Here is a 24940-nt window from a genome sequence, read left to right on the forward strand (position 1 = left end):
GTATAGATTATACAGATTTATAATTTTAATCAATAAAGCAGCTGAGGGGTACCCACATTGAATTGAAAAATTTAGAATGTACATAATTAGTTTGAAAATTATGAAACGTTCGAAAAATAATCTAATAATCTATGACAAGTTCAAGCTTACAATAAGTATTTTACGAATAACAAAAACCAATTTCGTTATAAAAACGGGGATGTCGTAAACGTAACGATTTTTCACAATTTGTCCTTAGCTTGGATTATTTAAGATTAGGGACAGAAATTAGAACATTTCATAATACATTTCTTTAAAATATCAATTAGATACAATCCTCAATCGACAGGTTTTAGCTGTCACTTTAAAATTGTAATAAAAAGTAAAATTAAAATTTGCATTAATTTTTAAAATTACAATTTAAATTTAAATATACTTTATTAATTGCATACATTGTACGATTTGTCGCATAAAATAGGTATCTATAACAATAATTTTAACTTAATACAACCTTTTATCAATTATGAATTACCAGTATGAAGCATTCACATTAAATGTTATGACATTTTTGTCATGCAGTAACATTTCAGAATAAAAAAATAAATTAATAAATAAATGTAATATATAATTTAATTGTTTCTGTAATTTTTATAGTCGTACGAATTTTTCCTATTACATCTTAATGTAGCTCATTGCTTTAACGTTCCATACACTGCTAAATGTTAATGATGTAGTAATCTCAATTAGGATATTACTCTTTTAATGTACTTATATAGTAATAATTACTCCTTCAATGTGTGTAATTACATCTATATAATGTATTTACGCTTTTCAATAAAAACTAACCACTAAACTTTGACGGTTTTATATATTAACTATTGTAATTATTATAGGTTTATTTTTGTATCATCTAATTACAATTTTATTATTCTCGTTTGTTGATTTTTAACCTATACCGTACACTTGTATAATTTACTTGTAAGTAGGTATTAGGTATATGACAATTCCTAACGAAAGTATACAATGACGAAAAAAAAAATGACGCTACGTATATGACGAAAATTGTTTAAGTTATATGATTAGTAAATAATTTAAGAAATATACTCAAGTTAGCAAATTCCCGAAAAAAATATTTGGAAAAAAGTTTTTACGTTTCAAATTCATTTAATCAAAAAATATTGATATTTTAAAAAAATCAAAAAAATAAACTACTTGACCTAGATAAATGTTTTACTATCAAAATTGTTCTTATAATCAGATTCACAAATTGGCTATTTTGAATATATCCAAAAAAATTGAAATCAAATTTTAAACTTTTTATTTTCAGTGTTAAAAAATAAAAATAATTTTTTGTATAATATATTATGTGTAGATAATATACAAGTGACTATAAATTATATATAAAAAAAAAACTTAAATATTGATTAGAACAAAAGTTATTCCAAAAGTCAGATCTATCTGTTACACCCTGTATTATAATAGTTGCATTTGTTATAATGAAAATAAAATATAATAATATTGAATATACGTATCATTAACAATAAACGAAATTATTTTGCATCGATATAAACATATTAATCATTAAATACCACACGCCCGTGTGGTATATTATTAATAGAAGCCATTAGGTCAAAGTTGTAACTTATTTTGAACATATATTTTTTTATGTAAAACACGTGCCGGTGTAGGTAATTATATAGGAACTTAGATACGAAATACGTAGGTATTATAATTGTAGAATTTTCTAGATTTTCTAGATAAATTTTAATTGACTTTAAACTTGAAACGTATTCATTATCGGAATAAAATGAAATATTATTAACCGATGAAAAATAAACTTTACAAAACAACCAACTTATAAAAAACGAATAAATATATTTAAACGATTTAATATGGTAGTTATAAATACGATTTTTCAAATATTATGTTTATTTATAAAATTACAAGGATAAGATTTATTGTAAAAGAAATATTTTATAATATTATTATATTATCAGACAATTTCCTCTCCGAATAAACCGGTATTAAATACATTTTTTTTAAAACTTTAAATTGATTTTAAATCGATTTCCAGTTGATTTATTTTCTTGACTACCATTTATTTATTCTATGATTCAAAATTAGTAATTAGTAACAAAAATAAATGATAAGTTATACAGCTCAATTAACCGTTTATTCTAGTTGTATAGCATTAAACAGGAAACCGATACAATTCGTATTGGCGCACCCTATATTTACTTTTTAAGTAACACATTAGCCTTTAATATAAATAACAATGTATAAAATACAATATACACATATTATATATATATTATAGTCTTAAAATAAATTACAAGATGAAATTAACGCAATTCAACCAAATTTAATACAAAAATAAACGTATTTGTTTTATACTTTTATGGTTTATTGTGGAACAATAATTGTTCCTTTGTGAGTAGCTATTAGCATTTCTTTTTAGGGTGTTTTCCTTACATTAGTTTTTACTGAATTGGTTTTTTAATTAATACAAACTAGTTTATATACAAAATATAATATATAATGCACCATACAATATGTATTATATTTTCCGACTTAAAATATGATCAGAGTACAAGTGAGGGTGGTTAGGGAATTAATCAATGCAATTAACAACATGGAATAAATTTCATCATTAATTTTAATTGTGATTTGTGTACACGCTTTAAGAATTGTATATTTTGAAGGATCATATTAAAATAAAGTTATGTTCCTCATCACTCGTCGAAATATTGAACTAACTTATTTTTCAAATTAATTTTAAGAAAATAATTAACTTTGATCAATACTTTGTTATTTAACTTATTTAGTACACACTTAGGATAGCTAATGTGTAATCTTAACTTTTATAAAATGTTATATCGTTACAATATGAGAACTGACATGGTACAAGAGTTTTTATATCTATATTTAATTGCTTTTATTTTAAATTACAAAACATTTAAAATATATATCATTGTACCAATATTATTGAGTAGTTAATTAATAATTGTTGTATGGTAAATATGTTTACTATTTCATAAATAAGTTTTAAAATTAAATGTACTGACGCGTGTTGGTTTAAATAATAAATAATACATTTTGCTGACCTTAAAATTAATAAACAATTAGGTACTTATAGCACTATGCGTGACATGCCGTGTTAATTTAAATTAATTTTCATTCAAAAAATGCCCCGTATATCCTTTTTAACGTATTTTATTATTTTTGGCATGCAACTGAAAAATATTAAATAATATAGATTCAATTTATTTTAAAAGTATCAATTTTAAACGTTATGATAAAATGTACATCAGGCTTTATCAAAGAAATCGAAAAACCATTTTAACTTTACATCTGACATGTGAAAATTTATCCAACCTCTACCTTCTAGTGTTTACTATATAATATTATGTGGAGAATAATTCGAAATTTTTCTTTTATTATATACTATTTGGTTAATTTATTTTCGTGCTAGGACAATGATGATAACACCTTGTATTATAATATCAGTGGTAATCTCTACAACATTTGAGAAATTCGATTAGTGACCTGAATCAACTGTAAAGGAGTTTTAAATTTTGTTTTCTAATTAATCATCATTTATAGTATTAATTTATTAATTCTAAAATATAAAGTTTCAATAGTACTACGATTTAACGATCACCGTTAGGTACGTATATCTGAGTATTGCATCGTAATAAATAGTATCTACGCATAGTGAATAGCTTTTTAACTTAACACTCGTTGTTAAAAATAATTCGTGGAATGTATACGATTAATGTTTTTTTTTTTCGATTAAATAGTTAATACAATTCTCCATGTAGCATTATATACGAGGAAAAAATAAGAGTGGGGAAACAATGACATTTTTGTAGATAAAACTGCAAGCTATGTGTAAGCCGTTGAAATATATCACAATATATCAATCTATTTTAACGGGGGAAAAAAAAGGGAGCGAGGCACGTAGTCAACGCATCCACTTCAGTCCATCACAATGAGTCTTTTGTTAACGATTTAAAGCATCAAACAGCAATAAAAAAAAAGTAGCTTTCGATGATGTATGGAAGTATGAAACTAACATTTCGGATTCGAATATTGTTGCGTGAAAATGTAAAAATAAAATGGGCTTCAATCTGTATTAGTCAAAATATGTAGTACGAAAATAATATAATAATATAAGTATGATAATAATAATAATAATAATTTTTTTTTTATTGGTCTAGAGCCATTAGCTATGTAGGGGTCACGGTTGGTTGGGTTGAAACGGTTGGTTGGCAACAATAATAATTATTAAACGCAATCAATTTTACCTTTACGAAATATAACTAAAATTCAACAATAATTTGTTATTTAAGAATGTGAACTTTAAATAAATATACTTATTTAAGCACAAATCATAACATAAATTAATTTATCGTTCAAGATTTAATAAATTATATTTTAGACTCTTGCAGCTTTTTGGTTTTACAATAATAATAATAAAAGTAGATTTTTTTTTTTTGCTAGTAAAATTATTGTTTATGTGGCCTTTGAATCGAAATTGAACACAAAGAGTTATTTTTTTTTAATCGTTCAAACTGAGAAAAGTGGCAAAGTTTAAACAAACTATATAGGTGTCTAACGAAAAAACGACGGTTTTCACGAAACCAAGTATTGCTTTAAATCGTCTTTCACAATATTGTATAATATTATACTATCACGATTTATCATTGATTTTTCGATCATAGAAACAATACAAGAGTATTTACTGAAGGTCGTTTGCTGAGGTGAGCGAAATAATGTCAAAATTCTCTCCGCTGTGTCCCTACTCCCTATTCACTCCTTCTCGAGTTACTCTTCAATAAAATTGTGCAGTAGTTACCGTTTAAATCTCATACACCTATAACTCGGATATTTGAGTAATCTGATAAATTGTTGGTATTAATAATTTCTAAGGACTTGGATCGTGATTTTATTTTATTCATAGATTCGATTTAAGATTAATATAGTCAATGTATACACATTTTTAAATAAAAATTACACTCTTTTTTGACTAAAAAATTTGAATGTATTTTAATATAACATTTTACATTACACAATATAGGTATACGTTTTTAGAGCATACAATTTATTTAGGTGGCTATTGGTGTGGCGCGGTCCGTACACTCAAAATGCTTTGAGTGTACGTATCAGCCGTTGTTGCTAGCTCTTGGATGGGTGACCAAACGGGATTTTTAACTACAAATACTGGCCACACATACAAACGTGTTTCAACCAACCGTTCTAACCGTTCCTCCTCCTTAAATCAAATAAAAAAAAACAGCTAATAGCCATTATTGTCGAGCTTAAGCTCAGTAAAAAAAAAATTAAGGAAAACCGGGAATTTTTACACGAAATCGGTTTTTGATGTAAATCTAAAACAAATGATCGTTAAAATACATGAAATTTTCAGTGGTTGTTTATACTAGCATTTTCTATACGCAATAATAAAAATTTGCGTAAAAATCATGAAAATTAAAATATTATTTTGAGTTAGAAATCCTAAATATTTTTCTTTTTAAATCTAAGATTTTAAAATGTAATACAAGATTCCTTATCAGAAGTTATAGATATATCAAAAAAAAAAAAAAAAATGTCTATTAGAAAGTCAAATTAAATTTTTATGAGCGTTTGAAGTTCAAATTGTTACAACACTGGATATTCACTCGATTTCTCATGTAGCGACTTTCTTATTTTGTTGTAATTCCAAAACGAATAACCGTAGACAATTAAGATTTATATCATATGTATGATTTATTTTATCAATTCTTATACTTGATAACATTTTTATTTGTTTTAAATAGCTGTTATCGGACATTTTTTTAGTTTTTTTTCTATAAATATCAATAAAATGTTATTAATATGATAATATATTACCTATATCATTGAATTCAAATTTAATACCATCCATTATACTGTGACCCACTTGTAACCTACCATACAGCAGAGCAACATCCACTTGTCCACCTTTTATTTAATGTTTAAAATTACATTTTAAAAATAACTAATACTGAACTTTTAGTTTATTTATTTTGACTCCGTCGTAGGCAAAAATTTTTTACCAGCTGTGTCATTCAAACGAACGTAACTCTGTTCATAATAATGTACGATTTAGACTCGTCTGGTTTCATGATAATAATAATAATAATAATAATATATGAATGGAAAACATTGTTTTATTATCGTATTACAATATACATTTTTATTTTTAACACATTAACAGTTATGAAATGTTGTTGGTTTATTTTCTATTGCATAAAATGTATAAGTTGACTCGTTATCGGCCCGTTCGTAACTGATTACATCATGGACTGTTGAACGTTACGGTTGATGGCATTCTCGAGGGTGAGCGTCAAGTACGCGTCGAAATGGGGGACTAACTGTTTCTGGACGTCGGACCAGTTGACAGAGGAATCGGAGCCGGTCGACGTGAACTGGATCTGAGGTTCTGTGACGTGGACTGCGGTTCGGACACTGTTCTCGACAAAGTCCAAGTTGGAAACCACCTTGACGGCTTCGGTCGTGTACGTGGCCCTACGGTTGTCACTCTGGCCATTGGGTGACGTCACGACGATGTCGAATCCTCCGACCATACCCAATAGGCGGAGTTCGAGTTTGGCGACGCAGCTCTCGTTTGTCTTGATCACCTGCACGAACGCAATCTTGGCCAAGTTGTTCTTGGAGTTGTCGAAATCGATGTTTTTCAATTCGAAACGGAAGCCGTCGGCCAGATTACCGGCGATCGGTAACGCGGTTTCGCTTGCGATTTTGTTGCTCCTGTACATCATGTAAGGCTTGACGGCCCGTCTGATTTCCAGAGCGACGTCGTTGTACATGTCGTTGACCTTAGCGGTGGCTATGTATTGGGGTATGGTGTGTTTGACAAAGTAACTAAACGGAAAAAAATAGAAATTAATTAGGTTTAAAACTTTCTTTCGACTGTTAACAGTCAATATTATAGCACTATATGCAAGCATAGGCCCGGAGATCGTGCCTCATGGGTGTTTATTCCCCTCAACAAATTTCACATTTTTACTTTTGATTTGTATTTTTATTATTTTATAGCATGATGGTACGAATTATAATTAAGTATTATAATATTGGACAATATTATATAGAAATAGAATATAGATTTTAGATAATATTTTATTTTTGACAAAATAGCTGTATTCTTTGTGCTCACCCGTCTCATCTCGTAAATTAAATTACATTCAATTTTATTAAAGACACTTCCTACCTATTCAATTCAAATCATAAATGTAAACACATTTTTGATTTTTGGTATTAAGTATTAGGTTGGATGTTAGTGACTTTTTATAATATGTTTGATATATTTCCTATTGTTTATTGCATGATATTCAAAACATTGATTTGAAAGGGGGTTCTTGGCATGCAAATCGATCCCTATTTTAATGTAAATTTATATTTAAAAAAATGAAGTCTTCCCCTCTAAAATTCGCCTATATCTCAGTGAATTGCAATTTATTTTGACCACTCACTCAAATTGAGGTTTATCGTTTTGGAACACTTCCGGCAACGTGGTGTGGTTGGCGATGAACTTTTCGAACTTGACGGAACCGACGGTCGACATCAACGGGTAGACGTTCGAGTTCTTTGTGAGCATAGTTTCACCCTTGTACTTAGGTTCGATAATGTCTAAATGGAATATTCCACTATGTCTGGCTACGGTGTTTGTGTGATGGAACACTCCGTTAACCGCGAGTTCTTCCCAGTTGTTGATGACTTGGATCTGTGAAAACGAAATTACCAAATAATATGATTTCCCCGTAGAATTAACACGGGCAAATTACGGAGCTCGACTCAATTTGTTAACCGATTGATGTTTAAAAGCATGTCGTTAGATAGTTAATATTAAAGTCAGCCCATATATACTGCCCTTGCATTCATATATAAAATTTTAACTCGATACACTATTTTTCTAAGTCTAAGTTATTTAAATATTATATATTTTGGAATTTTTTTTATTGTAATAGTTTGCTTAAATTTATTTTAGATACTAACGAACAACTATATCATTTTTCATACCAAAGTCAAAATAAGTATTTAAATACTATTTAATATTCAATATTTATCTATGCATCAACATTTTTAAAATTCTACTATTTTTTCTATTAGGCTTTTGAATACGAAACCAAGAAATGTCAATTTAAAAATATCCTATCATAATATATTAGATTTTTTGAAAAATATAAGTTATTAGTTTATTATTTATAATAAACGTTAATAGTTAGGTACTACTCAATACCGAAATAAAATGTTATTATTAAATAATATTTAATTTTTCAAAAACATCAAATTTGACTTTATAAATTAGTATGACAGATAAATAGATTTAAAGTTATTTTTGTTAAATTGCCGTGGTTTGTGGACCTGAGGTGTAAAAAAACTATTTTTTACCAGTAAAATAATATCAATTGACACTGCAATCAATAAATTGAGTAGGTATAATAATGTACATAATATTATTCTTGTTATAAACGCTTACCAGATCTGTTCCCCACTTCATGGTGATGTTTTGGCTTTTCAAATTGTTCAATCCCTTGACTTGGACGTCGGTCAAGACCGTGTCGGCGTTGTAACCGATGTTTACGGTGTCTGGGATGGACATTTCATTTAATCTAGAGTTATCAGGTTTGGCCACGTCATTTTTGTATTGTCTTATGACGTTCACAATGGCGTCGAAGGAGTTTGCGATGGAATCGCGTTCTTCCCTTTCTTGGGTGTATTCGTTGTTGTGGTTGTTGTTATTGTTGTTTTCATTCGATTCGAACAATTCGTTTTGGCTGTCCAATTTTTGAGCTGAAAAAATATGTAATGTTTATTGTTAGAAAAAAAAATGAATACAATAAAGAAATATTAACTAAAACAACAACAACAATAATAAAAATAATAATGGTGATGTACGTACACGGCAGTATGGCGGCTGTGGCCAAAGCCAGAACAGCGGTTAAAACGATCACAAACTTCATTTTCTCACTATTGTGCGAACAACTGTAATGTTGATTTCCACTCCAACACCGTCTTTTATATATCAATTTTTTTATCGCTTAAGTTACTAATCTTGTCCGACGAGCACTATAGATTAAATGCCGGACATGTAAATTAATTTTACACAATCATGCACATTTTTTTTTTCATAATTATTATAAATTATATTATTAATATATAGTAAATAGATTTGCAAGGCTTTAGTATACAAGTTTAAATATATATTATTCGTGGTATAGATCGTGATGGGATATTATAGATGCGTATAACGTGAGCGTTAAAAATATTAATTAAATGCTGACATGATGTTGATTCCAAATAAGATTTTTAGATAACAACCAAAAAATGTAATGTTTTATTTCACAGAATTCTTATAGTTATTATTTTATTCAATTTCAATTGAACTATAAATTAGATTTAAAAATGTTGGACTTCAGAGTTCAGACTATATCCAAAATAAATTTTGAGCGGAGCGATAAATGTATTGATCTTACAATGATGTGTGTTTTTTTATTTTTTATTTTTGTGTCTGTCATCACCGTTTCGGGCTGTAAAACTGATTCGATTTTCTTCAACAGTATCTTGTTCAGTGGGAATGTGAATGTAGTTGGTGCATTCAGGAGATCAAAATTTAAAATTTCCAAAAATTCCCAATAATTTTCAAAAGCACAGCGAAAACAAAATAAAAACTAAGGAAACCTAGACATTTTTACGCAAAACGATTTTGGTTTTTGGCATAACTCTAAAACAAATTACCCCGTAGATACATGAAATTTTTACTGGTTGTTTATATTAACATTTTCCATACACAATTTTCAAAATATTTTGATTTGTTTTGAATTGTTTACGGACATTTTCATTTTCCAATTTTTTTAGTTTTTTTTTCTATGAATGTCAATAAAATGTTATTTGTTGGATAAAAAATCTTGAAAAATTAATACAAGGCTTTTAATATATTGTTACAATGACATTTGAAAAATATTAAAAATCCGTAGTCACAATTTTTTTTTATAAATATTTTAATTTTAAATCTTGACAAAATACGTAAAAATCACGAAAATTTGCAAATTATTTTCAGTTAGAAATTCATAAAAATTTTTCTTTTTAAATCTAAGATTTTAAAATGTAATACAAGGTTTCTGATAAGATTATCTACCTTAATCAAAAAAAAAAATGTCTATAAGAAAGTCAAATTAAATTTTTACGAGCGTTTGAAGTTCATATTTTTCACAATATTGGATATTTACTCGATTTTTCATGTAGCGGTTTTGCTATTTTATTGTTTTTCAAAAACGAATAACTGTAGATACACGAAAATTGTACTGAATGTTTATATTTTCATTTGCTATACACCATAAAATTTTAAAAATATTTTGACTTTTTTCAAGCTGTTTATGGACATTGTCAGTTTTCAATTTTTTTTGTTATTTTTCCTATAAATATCAATAACATTTTATTTGTTGCGTAAAAAAGCTTGAAAATTTAATAGAAGGCTCCCAGGTTATTGTTTCAAAGGCAGATGAAAAAAATTAAGAATCCTTAGTCACAGTTTTTAATTATAAGCATTTAAAGTTCAAATTTTGACAAAATGTATCAAATTTAAAATTTAATAATTATTTTGTAGTTAAAAATTTATAAAATCTTCAACTTTTGTTGCTAAGGATTGAAAATTTAAAACAAGGTTCTACGTAAATAGGTTATATATAAATTACTTTATTCACAAAAATAATATAATATCATAAAATATACTTGGTAATATCATAGGCTGACTGAGCGTTTTCGCTCAGAATCGTTTTTCTTATACAATGATATCATATCACTGAATTCAAATTTAACACCATCCATTACAGCGACCTACTTATAACCTACTGTACAGCAAAGCGACATCCACTTACCCACCCTTTTTCTTTTTTTTTACATAATGTCAATCAGTGATGTAGTCGTAATTTTTTTACTGAGTATACGCTTTAATGTGCTTTATAAGTAAACGTGGGGGGGCTTTGCCCCCCATATATACTACGTTATTATTAGTTTTATATTTATAATCACATACACTTTATCACTACCTTACCACAATTGAGCCTCTATAGTTTACAATCATACTCCTAAAATATAATTATATTATTGTACATTTAAATTTTTTATGATTACCTATGTTAATTTCTTAACCCCCTCTCACCACTTCTTTTTAAGTTAAAAAACCTAAATATTTATTAATATTTATAGTCTGAAAAGTATACTCAGTTAGGATATAAATTAGGTATCACAACTTTGAGTAATTAAAAATAAATTAAAACATCAATTTTTGTAGATCAATTGTTATATTTATGTAATTGTGTGACACAGTGTACACGAAATAATATATTTTACTGTCAACATTATTTTCAGTAATGCATGTGATCGTGCATCTCGGCGTCGACGATCGTTATCGATAATCTTATAATTTTAGATGTATTATATAATATATATATATATGTATATAATAAATTTAGATCTATATGCAATGAAGTTAAAAATAGATGTGTTTAATGTAAAAATAATAACCGTTCCAAAATGAACGTGATAACAAGGAAATATGTTTGGTATTATTGGTAATACTATTTATATTATAGATTATAGACTTTAGCTATATAGTATACCCGTATGGGCCGTATACCTGTGTATCACAAATTATGTTATAAGTTTACGCATCAACCAAAAACTGGAGAAGTCGTTACGTCGTATACGCCGTATACCCGCGTATACGCCCCACTACACCACTGATGTCAATGCTTTTATGAAATAATCCATTGTTTTATATTATAATAATATAACCACGAAACGATTCGTTTTTGCATAATTATTAATTTAATATTAATTAATTTTTTTCATCCACCAGGGAATCCGAGTATCCATTTGCTAATGATTAATTTATTTTATAAAATTATTATTCAACGTGCTATATGTTGTATGAAAACAAATTGTTTTCTAATATTAATGGTTAATTGACTAATTTATTACTATTATTTATTTTATGAGTTTATAATTAGTTTATATACCAATATATTATTATTATCAGACATTTCAACCTTTAGTAGTTTTTAAACGATACACATAGTAAATTAATAACTGCAGGTTGTAGCCTGTATAGGAGGTTATAGGTTATCTACTTAAATATATCTAATGATTAATTCTCCAATTTAAAATACGTTTATACCGTTCGATTTTATAACTCGAACGTTTAACACTATATTGTAAATTCAAGTAACAATAATACTCAATCAGACATCATTAATGTTTTTTTCACACATTACAATGTCTAATAAAACTATATTCATCGTATTTTTTATAGTTACACTATTTTGATGTATGATTGTAAATGTTCTACCCGATACAATAACAAAATGATTGTGTAGAATTCGTGTCAAATATAACAAAATACGTAGGTATTAACACTTATATTGACACTTAAATTGTCGATGCTAAAACTATGATAAAGAAAAATAATAGAAAAGCATGCAATGGAAATGCAAAAAATAAATTGATCTTAAAAATTATAGCATTCGATTTAAATTTCAGAAAAATAAATGTTCCACGTTATATTTGTATGTTTATCACGTAAGTATGTCTATCGTTAGTTTTAAACATTCCTGTATTGAATAATTATTATAATCTCATTTTCTCTTGCAAGTTGAGTTGAGTATATAATTTATAAACATATAAACAATATTTTATTCGGTATAAATTATTTTATTTTAATTGTTAACAAAATTATTAAATAATTTGTTTTTAACTAGGTATTAAACTATTAACTCGTATAGAAAATTAATAAACAATTAGTAAAAAATGTACATCTTAAGTTGGCGCAGAAATTATTTGATAGTTCTTTTTAATTTTTTGCAGTTACGTTTTTCCTAGTACAGACGAGTTAGCGAACCAGTTAGATCACGTTTTAAGATATTTTGGTTTGCAATCGATCGTCGGACTTGGAGTGGGAGCTGGTGGGAACATTTTGGCACGGTTCGCTTACAGACAACCAACAAAGGTAATATATACCTCGGCGCTGTCGCCATTTTGATATGTTATATATTATCATATCATATAATTACGATAATGCATTAATGTGTATATTGTCTCAAATGGTGCTCATTTTATCAAACATTTTATTGGTCACGTATTGCAGGTCGAAGCGCTGTGTCTGATCAACGTGGTGTCAACGCCGGCCGGTTGGATCGAGTACGGTTATCAAAAATTGAACAGCAGATACTTGAAATCCAAAGGCATGACACAAGGGGTGATGGACTATTTGATGTGGCATCATTTTGGAAAAGTTAGTAGAGTAATGCGAGTGCCCTATTGTAGTTACAGCTTCGGATTTATCGGTTTGGGTCTTATTTCTCTTATAATTTGTTTGTAATCGTGGCTTATAACAAATATATGTGTACCACCATTTATACGAATCTTAAACCACTGCTGCAGCCATATACAACAGTTGTCGACGAGCCAACGCGTCTCATTAATAATCGTATTTTATATATTATTGCGTAGGGCGTGGACAAGCTCGGATCCGACACAATACACGCACAAATGTACAATCCTTTGTCTCTCTCTCTCGCACCAATCGACACCACTGCAGCGAATTACTGCAAAGTTTCTAATAATATCAAAATTATATAAATATGCGCATATAGTGATTTCAAAAATGTCGATTAATATTATACTTATTGGCACGACTCCAAACCTTTCCAAAAGATATTTGTTTGTTAACTCCTAATTTCTAGATTTAAATCATTAAATTTTGTTTTGTCGTAATATCATACAGGTACTATGTTGTATGGAAATACATTATAAAGTATCATTATAATATAATGTATAGTGCACAATATATGGGACGTTGATCCGCAAAAAGATGCAATCAAGAATACATTATAGCTGCGAATAATATAATATTTTAAATGTCAGACATTCTAAAAAACATTTTCTGCTAGTCGATACCACATAATTTGCTTAAGTATTAGGGTTCGAATAATTAGTCACTGCAGTATCCAACAGCATATAATCGTATCGACCGTCTTAGTTGTATTATACGACGCGCTAAACTTTTTTTGTCATAAAATAATATAAAACATGAACAATAGGTATACACGACGTTCGGTGTTACCATTATATTATTAAACACCATGTAGGTATAGCCGTATAGGTGCAAACTTACAGAAAGAACTGACAAATTCAGCTTACTATGTAATAACTTTTGTTATGATTAATTTAAAAAAAATAAATTTTAATGTGTATATTATTATTAATAATGGTAGGATATAACAAATATCGACGAATGCAAGTTTCAGTTATGTTGTCTGTTACATGATATATTTATTTTGTATTTATATTCATATACAATATTTTATTTTTGCTCGTCCATTTTCATAGGGAACCGAGGAGAGGAACCACGATCTGGCCAGAGTGTACCGAGAGTACTTCGAGCACAGCGTCCACCCGGGCAACCTGGCCGCATTCATCGACTCGTACGTGAGACGGACAGACCTGGGCATCAGCAGGAGTACGCCCACGTCCGAGTCATGCCCAGCCGGCCGCAGGCTCAGCATGGCCACCACGTTGCAGATGCCAATCATCAACGTGTGCGGAGCTCTGTCGCCGCACCAGGAGGACACGGTGACGCTCAACTCGAGACTGGATCCGACCAAGTCGTCGTGGATGAAGGTGAGCACCCTTCCCCTCCCCCTCTCCCGTCACATAGATAGGGCACGGGTTATATATACATATAATATGATAATACCTTTGAATCAGAGGTTCTCAAATATTTTTTTTACCACGCATCACCCACGATGTGTATTACGGATCAGTCATTATGCGTGCCACTAATGATTAATGACTAAAATTAGTACTATTGAAAATAATCAATACATTTATAACAATGATAATCTATAAAATTAATGATTTACAATCAACAGTATATTTTATTATTTTCACAAAATATAAATATATATAATTCGGATCTGTTACGAATATTAGTAAAAATGTAAATGTATTAATTTTCTGCATCACAATTTCATAGCTCTCTGCATAACACCAGAAGATGCGTACCACAGTTTGAGAACCACTGATTCAAACGATAAACGGTTACGTTGGTACGATCGGTTGTCCGTTAACGAAATCGTCGTCAACGATCATAACGTTGGTATCGTTGCGAGTTTCGCAAAATCGGTATTTCGTTATTAGATTCATGCGCGCTACCGTTTTCTGGTACATAAGTCGTATACTTGAAATGTATCGTTTCGCTCGTTTATCTATACACGAATATTGGACATTTGAAATATAAAGCCTAATAGGTTAGGTTACAGAGACATTTTTTTGGAATTTTCCATCCGTTACAGAAAACCGAAAAGAGTTATAATAATAACGTGTACAATAATCGAATTTCGATGAAAATCTTCATTAAAAGTTATTTTTTTATCATGTAAGTTTGATTTTAAAAAGCTAATACAAAGTACCTATACGTCGGCCATCTTAGTGTATTGGTAAAAATTGTCAAAGTTGACGCTGAAAATAGCTTTATAAGCGTTGAAACACTCACATACGATGTTAAATTATGTATATAGGACTAAGGTAGGAGCGAAGCGAGTTGAAAGCCTGACCCTAAGTTGAACACCCAATCTATATTATTTGTAATATCATACCGTCTGTACTTTTTATGGGTACGAACTGTTATTGAGCGTACTCTATGCTGTCGAAAAATACAGCAATGTCGCAGCAATGTACTTATATTGCCTATACAGTGTGCCGTGTTACAAATTATGTTAAAATAAGAACCAGACCGCTGGCCTGACACAGACACGGACTTTGGGAACTAGTCCTACTTACATCACCTTAGACGCTCTTAAAATAATGAAAATATTTTCATAAAGTTCACCAAATCAATATCCTTTAAAATGAAACGGCGTATTGTACGTACTTGAAATATTATTATACATATTAAAGAAAATAGGTCGTCCTAAAAAAAAAAACAGTGTTCATTTTTTTCTTTTTATTGAATTCACATTGTTAATTCCACATTAATCTTAATAAAACCACGCAATGGTACATGCATTTTATTTTATGAAGTTGAGTTAATGTAAGAGAATTTGCTGATATAGTTTTGATACGATGGCATGGTACTTTTTAATATTTATTTTATAATTCCATATTATATTGTTGTAATTAATTGAAAAGTCACTAACCCTTTTAAGAAAAAAATTAAATTGAAGTAAAATAGATGCAATTATTCAAATTATATTGCATTAATAAAATCGTATTTAAACATTTGCTCTACATCATGAACTATGGTTACAAACTTTCTAAATTAATATACTGTGTTATATTATGTACAATGTTATTATTAGACATTGTGTGCATCTGGATATCAATAGTTATCGATTTAGTTCAAATATTTTTGTATAGGCACCTCTACTTTCGGTGTTTTTGAAGTTATTCATTATACGTAATACCTATATTTTTAATTCACTTTAATAAGCCTAATTAAAAAAATTGATCTAAAACTGGTGTTCTAATGTGTAATTTAGTATAATTTGACTGTTAAAATGTTTTTAAACGGGACGGGCAACAATAAGGAATTATTTGAAAAATCATAAATGATAAAAAAAAACAATAGGTAAATGATAAATTAACTGAGTCACACAATATATCAAAGGTTCTAAGTTTCTAACAACTAAAATCTCAAACAAGAAAAAACAAATTAAGTTATCTATATCTAGGTAATATTTGTTTGTAATTCGGTACATTCAATAAAGTACGTTTTGAGATGCACTTGAGAATCTAATATTACTGTGTTTGTATAGTATAAGAATTTCGCTTAAATTTATTTTTATCAAGTACATTTTCTAATAATAATAGTATTATTGTGTCACAGTATATTTTTCTTATGTGATCAGTTTAGTTGTATATAATATCGAACACAAAACAAATATTACCGTTGACGACAATAATTGACAATTGACATCCTCAGCTATAGTTTAAAACGATACAATAATATTTTATTCTCAGGAAAAAAGTAAATCCTCGTTTATAGCACAATATAGCAGATGACTTGTTCATTACGCGATCTCTAAACTCGAGATCGACTAGATGTCGGTGGTTATTATATGATACCCATTCAAGGCCGTATATTATTTATCAAAATAATACGTTCGTCGTCCAATAATACTCACGTAACACCCATATCAATATGAAATCCACACCTTCCTATTTTGGTATTTTCCGCTCGGGATAGGTACGACCTACCGTTTTTGTTTTGCCGTTGTTCAATCGCCATCGGAAATAAATAAATCATAGGCGCGCATGCTGGTATATCGGTGTTGTAACTCGAGTTCTTAAAGTAACGAGAATTTCGTGTTTCCTCCCTTTGGCATTACAACCATACTTTAAACTATCAAATTTCCTTCTCAGTTATAGCTGCAGGAATATTTCGTTTGAGATGGAAATAAGATCTTAAAATAAACTCTGCGTTGTTGTTTGCGATAGTAATTTAGGGCACTGAAATGGTGGCGGTTCGTCATTTGTGCGAAGTAAATAAGGCGCAAACTATCATGCTACGAAAAAACTTGAAACTATTTATTGTTATTTTTTTCTGATTCCGACACCGTTGTCCACAGAGCATTCATCAGATCAAAAAATAAAAGCTATTAACTCTGTGGAATTGAATGACGTATAAATATATTTTTATAAGTTTCTATGTACAACGAATCGAATGAGGTAAACAATATATGATAACTATATATATATATATATATTAAGCGTAAGTTTACAAAATATGTTAGTAGCAACTATTATGAAAAATATATTTCGATGATTATTCGAGAAACCGCTGAGATGGTTTGCATAATGAAAACTGTGCTATTAAAATTATCGTCCAAAGTATAATAATTATTAAGTAAAATATTATTTTAAATAGTGTAATAAACTTGCATAATATAATACAAAGGTTACAAAGGGTATTTACTATTTTCTTTTAATAATAACAATTTAAATTCGCACGAAAGCGAAACATGTATAGGTAGGTACTTTTAGTGATATAATACAATATTTTATATAGTTGCAATATTATAATGTATAATTTGACATCAATAAATAATTATAATTTTATATAACGAAAATGGAATACTGAATTAAACGATAGGTACGTAAATAATAGCCTTTGCAGTAGATATACAAGAGATTGGAAAATGAATTGAAATTATATTTTGATGCACAAATTTACAATATATACCAATATCGTCGTACGGACGTCCCCGCGATACCGTCGACTTCACAACGAATCGTACCGGTACCTACGCCGGTTGTGTTTGGGGCGGTCTAGCGTCAGCGCCACGTGTTCTTGATGAACTTCGCTGCCTTCTCGGCGACCATGACGACGGGTGCGATGGGGTTGCAGTTGGGCTGTGTCGGGAACACGGACGCGTCGGCCACGCGCAAGCCACGGACGCGGTGGACACGCAACTCGGGGTCGACGACGGCGGTCGGATCGGAGGCCGGGCCCATCTTGCACGTGCCAGCATGGTGGTTCTCGCCGCGCGTGTGGTACCGGACCAGGCACCGCCAGTACGGGTCGGTGGCGAACGTGTGCTTGTTGCAGTGGTCGACGGGTGACCGGTCGACAGTGGCGCCCAGCTGCTGCAGGGCCTTGGTGTGCACCAGGTCGTTGGCCAGCCGCAGGCCCCACACCAGCACGTCGGCGTCCTCCTCTGTGGCCAAGTAATTGGGATCGATCCGGGGCCGGACGAAAGGGTCGGCGCTAGCCAGCCGGATGGTGCCCCGGCTCCGTGGCCGCACGTTCACCGGCCGCACATTCATGCGCACCAGGTCCGAGGTCACCTTGCACGCGCCGTACACCGGTTGGGCGTAAGCGCAGTTCGGTGAGAAGCCGTCGAAGAACAACTGCACGTCAGCCGGGTCCGTGGGCCCTGCCCTGTCGGACCGCAGGAACGCGGACACCTGAAGGCCGCCGGTCGTGGACAGCGGACCGGACCTCTGCTTCATGTACTGGCCGATCGCCTCGTACGTCAGCATCCGGTCGTGCGTCACGTTCAGCTGAAAGCCCAGCCTGCTAGCAACGTGGTGCTGCAGATTGTGGCCCACCCGCAAGTCCTGCACCACCGGCACGCCCAGTGGCCGCAGATCCTCTGCCGGCCCGATGCCGGACAGCATGAGTAAGTGCGCAGACCCGATAACGCCCGCGCACAGGATCACCTCCTTCCTGGCCATCAGCCGCTTGGTACGGTTCGCGCTGTCCACGTACTCGACGCCGTGCACCGACCGCCGGTCCGCGGCCACCAGCAGCCGGGTCACGTGGTGGTTGATCTTGACGCGCAGGTGTCCACGGTTCCGCAGGTGTGGCCGTAGATACGCCGTGGGTGTCGTCACCCGGACCTTTGCACTGTTGATCATGAGCTGCGCGATCGAGAAACCCATCGCGTCCGGTTCGCTCATGTCCATCTCCGAGTACCCCAATTCCCGGGCAGCCTCCATCAACGTTCGAGCTATCGGTAAAATTTCCGTGGGCTTTTGCACGGGAATCGGCCCTCGAGTCCCGTGGATTTCCGTGTTGTAGTCCCTGTTGTTCTCAGACATTTTGAAAAACGGCAACACGTCGTCGTATCCCCACCCGACGTTACCGTCCTTCAACCACCCGTCGTAAACGTCTCGGTGCCCTCTCGAGTACATCGAACCTTAAACAGGGTTGAATGTTATACGATTAGATCGGTATTTGGTGATTTGTTTTTACAAGTTTTCTGTTAAAATTAGCGTGTCCTATACTTTTTGATTTCGACTTACCCCGCCTGCAATTGAAGACCTGAGAGCAACAACATAAAATCTCTATATTTTGGTAAACATTAGTTTTTCATTGCACATTATTAAGTAAAAAAACTAAGTCGTTTGTTGCAACGACCAGACATCTCCATTTATATCATGTTGTAAATGGAGGTGTCTAGTTTTTATTTTAGTACAAAACAACGCCAAGTATTATTATTTTGATTTTGAGATCATACAAATTTAATTTTAACAATATTATTGTATACTTATACAAATTGAAGTTACATATAAATATATTTTTTGTTAATTTTTAAAGCATTTTCAAGTGCCTCCTGAAAAACTGTATCAATTGGAGATATATTTTTGTTGCACTCGGGTCATTTGTCGATAGCAGAAACTCTAATATAATATTATGTATTTAAGCAGTGCCGTCGTAATAGAAAAAAGAAACTACGATTTACATTAAGTATAAATATTCAATAGTTATTAAAATAATTTATTATATTCTTCGTCGTTTAGCGATCAAACATTTGAACACAATTCGAAATGCTTACTTAGGTACAAGTATACACATTACTCACACGAACACGAGACAGTTTGTTTGAATTTATAATATTTATCGAAAATATGTTGACTATATTATTATTATGTTGCACATTTAAACTGCAAGTCACCGATGATTGTGAGTATTATAGTGATGTCAAATTTTAGAAACGTAATATTATAATAAGAATAATTAACCTAAACATGTAAAATTTCAACACAAATCGTTGGTCAAACAGTTTCTACTTTTGAAAACATATCCAATAGAATGGAATACACTACTGTATATTATGGTATGTGTGTATAATTATATTAAAATGTGATAACTTTTTTTGGAAACTTCTACTAAATTACCGACATCATACTCATCCATAATTGTAGTTCGTTTAATCATGTACGTCAACATTGTACATTAGCCAGCCATTACTAATGCGTAGATCACACACTCTGACACTCAACTCTTGGCTAAATTTTCTTTTTCAAATGATCATACGGACACCGTCATCGTGGAATTTGAAGTATATTTACCCGACAGTGAAGCTGTTCCTCCCAACAATCTTCCTCGGGGCCAACCGCACACTCCCCCGTATGCCAAACAAGCGTGTTTTTGCGGCGTCGTAATATACTGCCAATCGTACTTCGTGGCGATTGCCGAACTCAGCAAAGCGGGTATGTCGATGGCCGCCGGTTGCTCTGGACCGGATTCGAAAAGGGTCACCGTCCAGTTGGGGTTTTCCGACAGTCTACCAGCCACAACGGGACCTGAAAATTTATAATAAATTATGCGTCATAGTGCGGGCTTGTGGTTATTTTTCAAGTTTTTTCAGCAGTGACCCATATAAACATATAATCGAACATATAATAGAGTTAAAACTTAAAACCATTATTATTCTGAATCATTTGGAGTTAACATAGTGTATAGTAAAGTGAAAGTTCTAATGGGGTATTCTCTTAAACCACATTCCACACAAATTTATCGAAGAAAATGAAAGTCTCCGGTAAATATTTTACTTGTAAATAATATGCTAATAACTTGGGACGTGCAAAGCTAATAATGTCATAAGTAAGTAATGCGTTTACACCCAAAGGAGTTTTTCAGGCTTGGTCATAAAATTGGTTTTTATTTTAACAAACGTGCTATTCTGGGTTTTTCATAATTTATTATTCTATTCGTACTGTGTCCTTTATTTATTTATTAAAACTGTATACATTTTAAAATGGTGACCTTTAACATTAATATTAAATTACCAAAGATAGTATTTTACTCAACATATTTAAGTACATTAACCTAATACAGCAGATACTTATGATATAATAATTGTATTATAATTTAAAGTTTAGATAGGATCAGAAGGATTGTCTTAAAATGTATAAAACATTTACCCTTCTCAATTCCTCCAGCTATTATAATTATATTTAATTATACATCAGAAGTCAGATTCATTACTTAAAAAATGACAAAATGTTTAAAAACAATATCTCAATGAGAATTAAAAATTAAAACTTTAAATTGTGATTTGAAAATCCTAAGTAGATTTTACTGTTTTAAGTCTTAATGAATAAAAGAAAAGGATTAAATGTTTATTGTCATGAAATAATATAACAACAGTTTGGTCAAAAGAAACTATGAATTAAAAAACGAAACAGATTGTGGGGGTATTTACTAAAATACAGCTGCTATTGTTTCGCTTAAAAAATATCACATTCATATTTAAATATTTACTTGTATACTGAACTTTTTTAATCGATCTACTTACCGGCGACTCCACCGCCAACCACTATGAAGTCTACTTCGTCGACATCATCGTGAGGTTGCTCGACCACTCTTCTACACGAATCGATCAAAGCACAATCGGACCTTATCAAAATGTCGGCGGCTATCATAAACTCTTCCAAATCGGGATTTGATTTACATAATTCCTTGAAGAATGACGTTTCTACGTGTTCGGCGTTTTGTACGCAATTTCCTGATGATTATTATAATATAATAAGTACGATCAAAATGCATTTCTGTGAACATTGTAAACAGCAATATACATAATAACACAGTGGTTACCTTTATTGTTCGGACTCGTGGACGTCAACACGTTTACCGCTTGACACAACACATGGAAATAAAATAACACTTTCATAATTTTTAAATTTTTACGATCAAATATTATGTAGTGTAAAAAAACAAATATTGATACTGATTTGGAATAGCGTTTTGACAAAATGCATGTGGCTGTACTGACGTAAAGCCGGCGTGCACCTAGTGAAAAATACAGTATACGACGTATAATAGAAGGAGTCGTGCGCTGACCGAGAGTTTAAAAACGATTAAGACTTCTTAACACCCGCATACGCGAAGAGTTGAACATTATATCTGCCATTTTCGACGATTAATCGCCATTAGCCGCTTTTAAGGAATCACAAAATCACAGAGGTGTGACGAAACGTATGTTAATACGCATAGAGAATGGATTCCAGATACACGTGGTCGTGTACAATTTCACCGAGAACCCATTATTCTAAGTCGGGTGCATGCAAATCGGAAAGATAAAAATTTACTGAGGGCCACTATAATAATATAAACTAAATCGTGTAATTGTTTTACGCGACGTATTTATATTTGTTCAAATGGAAGGCTGGTGCACATGCTTATATAGCCTCAACGTTTATCGTCTGCTTCTGAGGTAGTAATTCGACGGCTCTATTACAATTTAATTCTATTCGTGTAACACATAAAAACGCCGAAAAATCGCATTATATTACATAATTTACATGTAACGACTACGTAGTTAAGTATTGACGTATTGTTATTGAAACGGTTGGTTTTTTTTATACCAAAACGATTACAACGATGTTACATGGTTTTAAACTAATTTTGATTAGTTTATAATAAGTAACTATATTACAATATTATATCAAAATCAAAAATTCGCAGTTTTAATGTACGTTGTTGTTACACTTTACTACTTAAACGATTGAATATTATACTTCCATAGTTCAAACATAATTGTGGGCACTCGAACAGTACCTAAAAGCATATGAAACTATAAACTACATAATCCTCAAGCTAATGGATTGACTTTTGAATGGATCGAATCAGATAAGTACATCAATTAAATATGCTTACAATAGTGGTCGAACAAACACATTGATATAAATAAATATTCTTAATACACGGTTATTGAGTCAAGGTAGTCGCTCGGCCTTATCACACAACGACCGTCCCCCAAAAAAAGTCTCGTGACTGTATAATAATCTACTTTTTTATCTGTTTGTATATACCTACTATGAAACCTGTATTAGTACATCGACAAAAATGTATCTTAAATAATATTCAAGTTAAAAATCCAGCTATGGTTATTGGGATGGTGTTAATTGTTGATTGAAATGTAATATTATCTGTAGCGCTTCGTTATATTAACAAATAAATACATAATAATATATATATGGTAGGTATGTGTACAAAGACAAATTTGAACACACTTAAAACTCTTATAGTTGTTTAGAGGATTAAGATAACTGTATACACTGAATCAGATTCTGTAATGAAACTATTATATTAATATTATTATTTATAGTCATACATGCAAGTCTAGAAAACTATATGATATATAACTATAATGATATATACTATATACCTATTACCTATTAATATATTTATAAGATTACATTTTTTACGTCTCGGACTGTACAGAGTGTTGTAATGATTAAGACAATAAATTATGAAATTCAAATGTATTTACCTTTATTTTTTATGAGCTTTGAAGTAACTAGTACGTTTAAAACTTGCGCAAACATTTGAAAGTAAAACATCACATGCATGTTTAAAAAGGTAAAAAATGTATAGTTAAATTTGATAGAAATCATATAATAATGAATTAATAGAAAAAAGATACTAACCTAGGTATATGATTATGGTTGAACTGACACAAAAACATGTAGAATTAATACTTCATAGTAAAACAAAAGCGACAAAAACATTCTCGTTTGAAACATATAATTGTATGTGTGACGTGTAATTTAGGCGTTCTTACAGCGTAAATGTCCAATCTCTAATACGTGCAATATCTACGACTAATGACATTTTTTACTGTTTAATTTCGGATATGATCGAATAAAATAACGCGTGCGGGCCAGCGCAATCGTTGCATATACCGCATATACCGCATATACCGCATATACCGCATATAACTACGGATAATTATTTTGTGGCCTATCGTCATTAACAGCGCATCCCAAATGACTCCCATTCACTGCAGTTAACTTATTCCCAAACGGCTCCTGCCAAAAAACATTTCAACCAAATTTACCTAAGTATGATTTTTATATTTTTAACGCTAAAATTAAACGAAAAAAAAACACTAACACATTTACAATATCAATTATACGATTTTTATATCATTTTTAAAATTTACATATTATTTAAAATTTAAAAAAACACCAACAATTTTGTTATCAAGCCTCTTTTAAGACAATACAAAGTCTTTATGAAGTGGGAAGGAATTTGTGTTGTAAAAAACTGGTGCCGTTTGGGAATTTACTTTTTTGTAAAACGGTGGCTAAATGGGCTACGGCCGTTATTAAATATCGAAATTAGAGA

The 24940-nt window shown here is 31.3% G+C and overlaps 3 protein-coding genes across 6 annotated transcripts in view; 1 reads left to right on the top strand and 2 right to left on the bottom strand.

Annotated features, from left to right (window-relative positions):
* LOC132949702 (protein NDRG1) overlaps nt 1–24940 on the top strand; it is a 61498-nt gene that overhangs the window by 23697 nt on the left and 12861 nt on the right. For all 4 annotated transcript variants that reach the window (XR_009665124.1, XM_061020712.1, XM_061020713.1 and 1 more), the window contains 3 exons: nt 12886–13027; nt 13166–13312; nt 14410–14700. Coding sequence is in view for 3 of the 4 variants with exons in the window: in XM_061020712.1 (XP_060876695.1) it covers nt 12886–13027; nt 13166–13312; nt 14410–14700 (580 nt within the window). In the remaining variant the exon portion in view is untranslated. The remainder of the gene's footprint in view (nt 1–12885; nt 13028–13165; nt 13313–14409; nt 14701–24940) is intronic.
* On the bottom strand, nt 3638–9196 carry LOC132948980 (uncharacterized). Its single transcript, XM_061019712.1, has 4 exons — nt 8924–9196; nt 8501–8814; nt 7494–7744; nt 3638–6885 (listed from the first exon to the last, which is right to left on the bottom strand). The coding sequence occupies exons 1-4, from the start codon at nt 8982–8984 to the stop codon at nt 6294–6296; spliced, it is 1218 nt and encodes a 405-aa protein (XP_060875695.1). The 5' UTR covers nt 8985–9196; the 3' UTR covers nt 3638–6293.
* On the bottom strand, nt 17989–24346 carry LOC132949701 (glucose dehydrogenase [FAD, quinone]-like). Its single transcript, XM_061020711.1, has 5 exons — nt 24084–24346; nt 22406–22444; nt 22107–22316; nt 20878–21111; nt 17989–19721 (listed from the first exon to the last, which is right to left on the bottom strand). Exons 1-5 carry the CDS (start codon nt 24205–24207, stop codon nt 18355–18357), a joined length of 1974 nt encoding a protein of 657 aa, XP_060876694.1. The 5' UTR covers nt 24208–24346; the 3' UTR covers nt 17989–18354.

The sequence above is a fragment of the Metopolophium dirhodum genome, chromosome 7, assembly GCF_019925205.1.
Source record: "Metopolophium dirhodum isolate CAU chromosome 7, ASM1992520v1, whole genome shotgun sequence".
NCBI classification, from domain to species: Eukaryota; Metazoa; Arthropoda; class Insecta; order Hemiptera; family Aphididae; genus Metopolophium; species Metopolophium dirhodum.

Bases quoted from the DNA above. Each gene is read 5' to 3' on its own strand.
- LOC132948980 (XM_061019712.1), bottom strand. From the start codon at position 8,984: ATGAAGTTTGTGATCGTTTTAACCGCTGTTCTGGCTTTGGCCACAGCC. The intron at 8,815-8,923 runs GTACGTACATCA...ATATTTTTTCAG, and splicing joins CACAGCCGCCATACTGCCGT to CTCAAAAATTGGACAGCCAA. The intron at 7,745-8,500 runs GTAAGCGTTTAT...TCGTTTTCACAG, and splicing joins TGAAGTGGGGAACAGATCTG to ATCCAAGTCATCAACAACTG.
- LOC132949701 (XM_061020711.1), bottom strand. From the start codon at position 24,207: ATGATTTCTATCAAATTTAACTATACATTTTTTACCTTTTTAAACATG. The intron at 22,317-22,405 runs GTAACCACTGTG...AATAATCATCAG, and splicing joins CACGAGTCCGAACAATAAAG to GAAATTGCGTACAAAACGCC. The intron at 19,722-20,877 runs GTAAATATACTT...ACCCTGTTTAAG, and splicing joins AGGAACAGCTTCACTGTCGG to GTTCGATGTACTCGAGAGGG.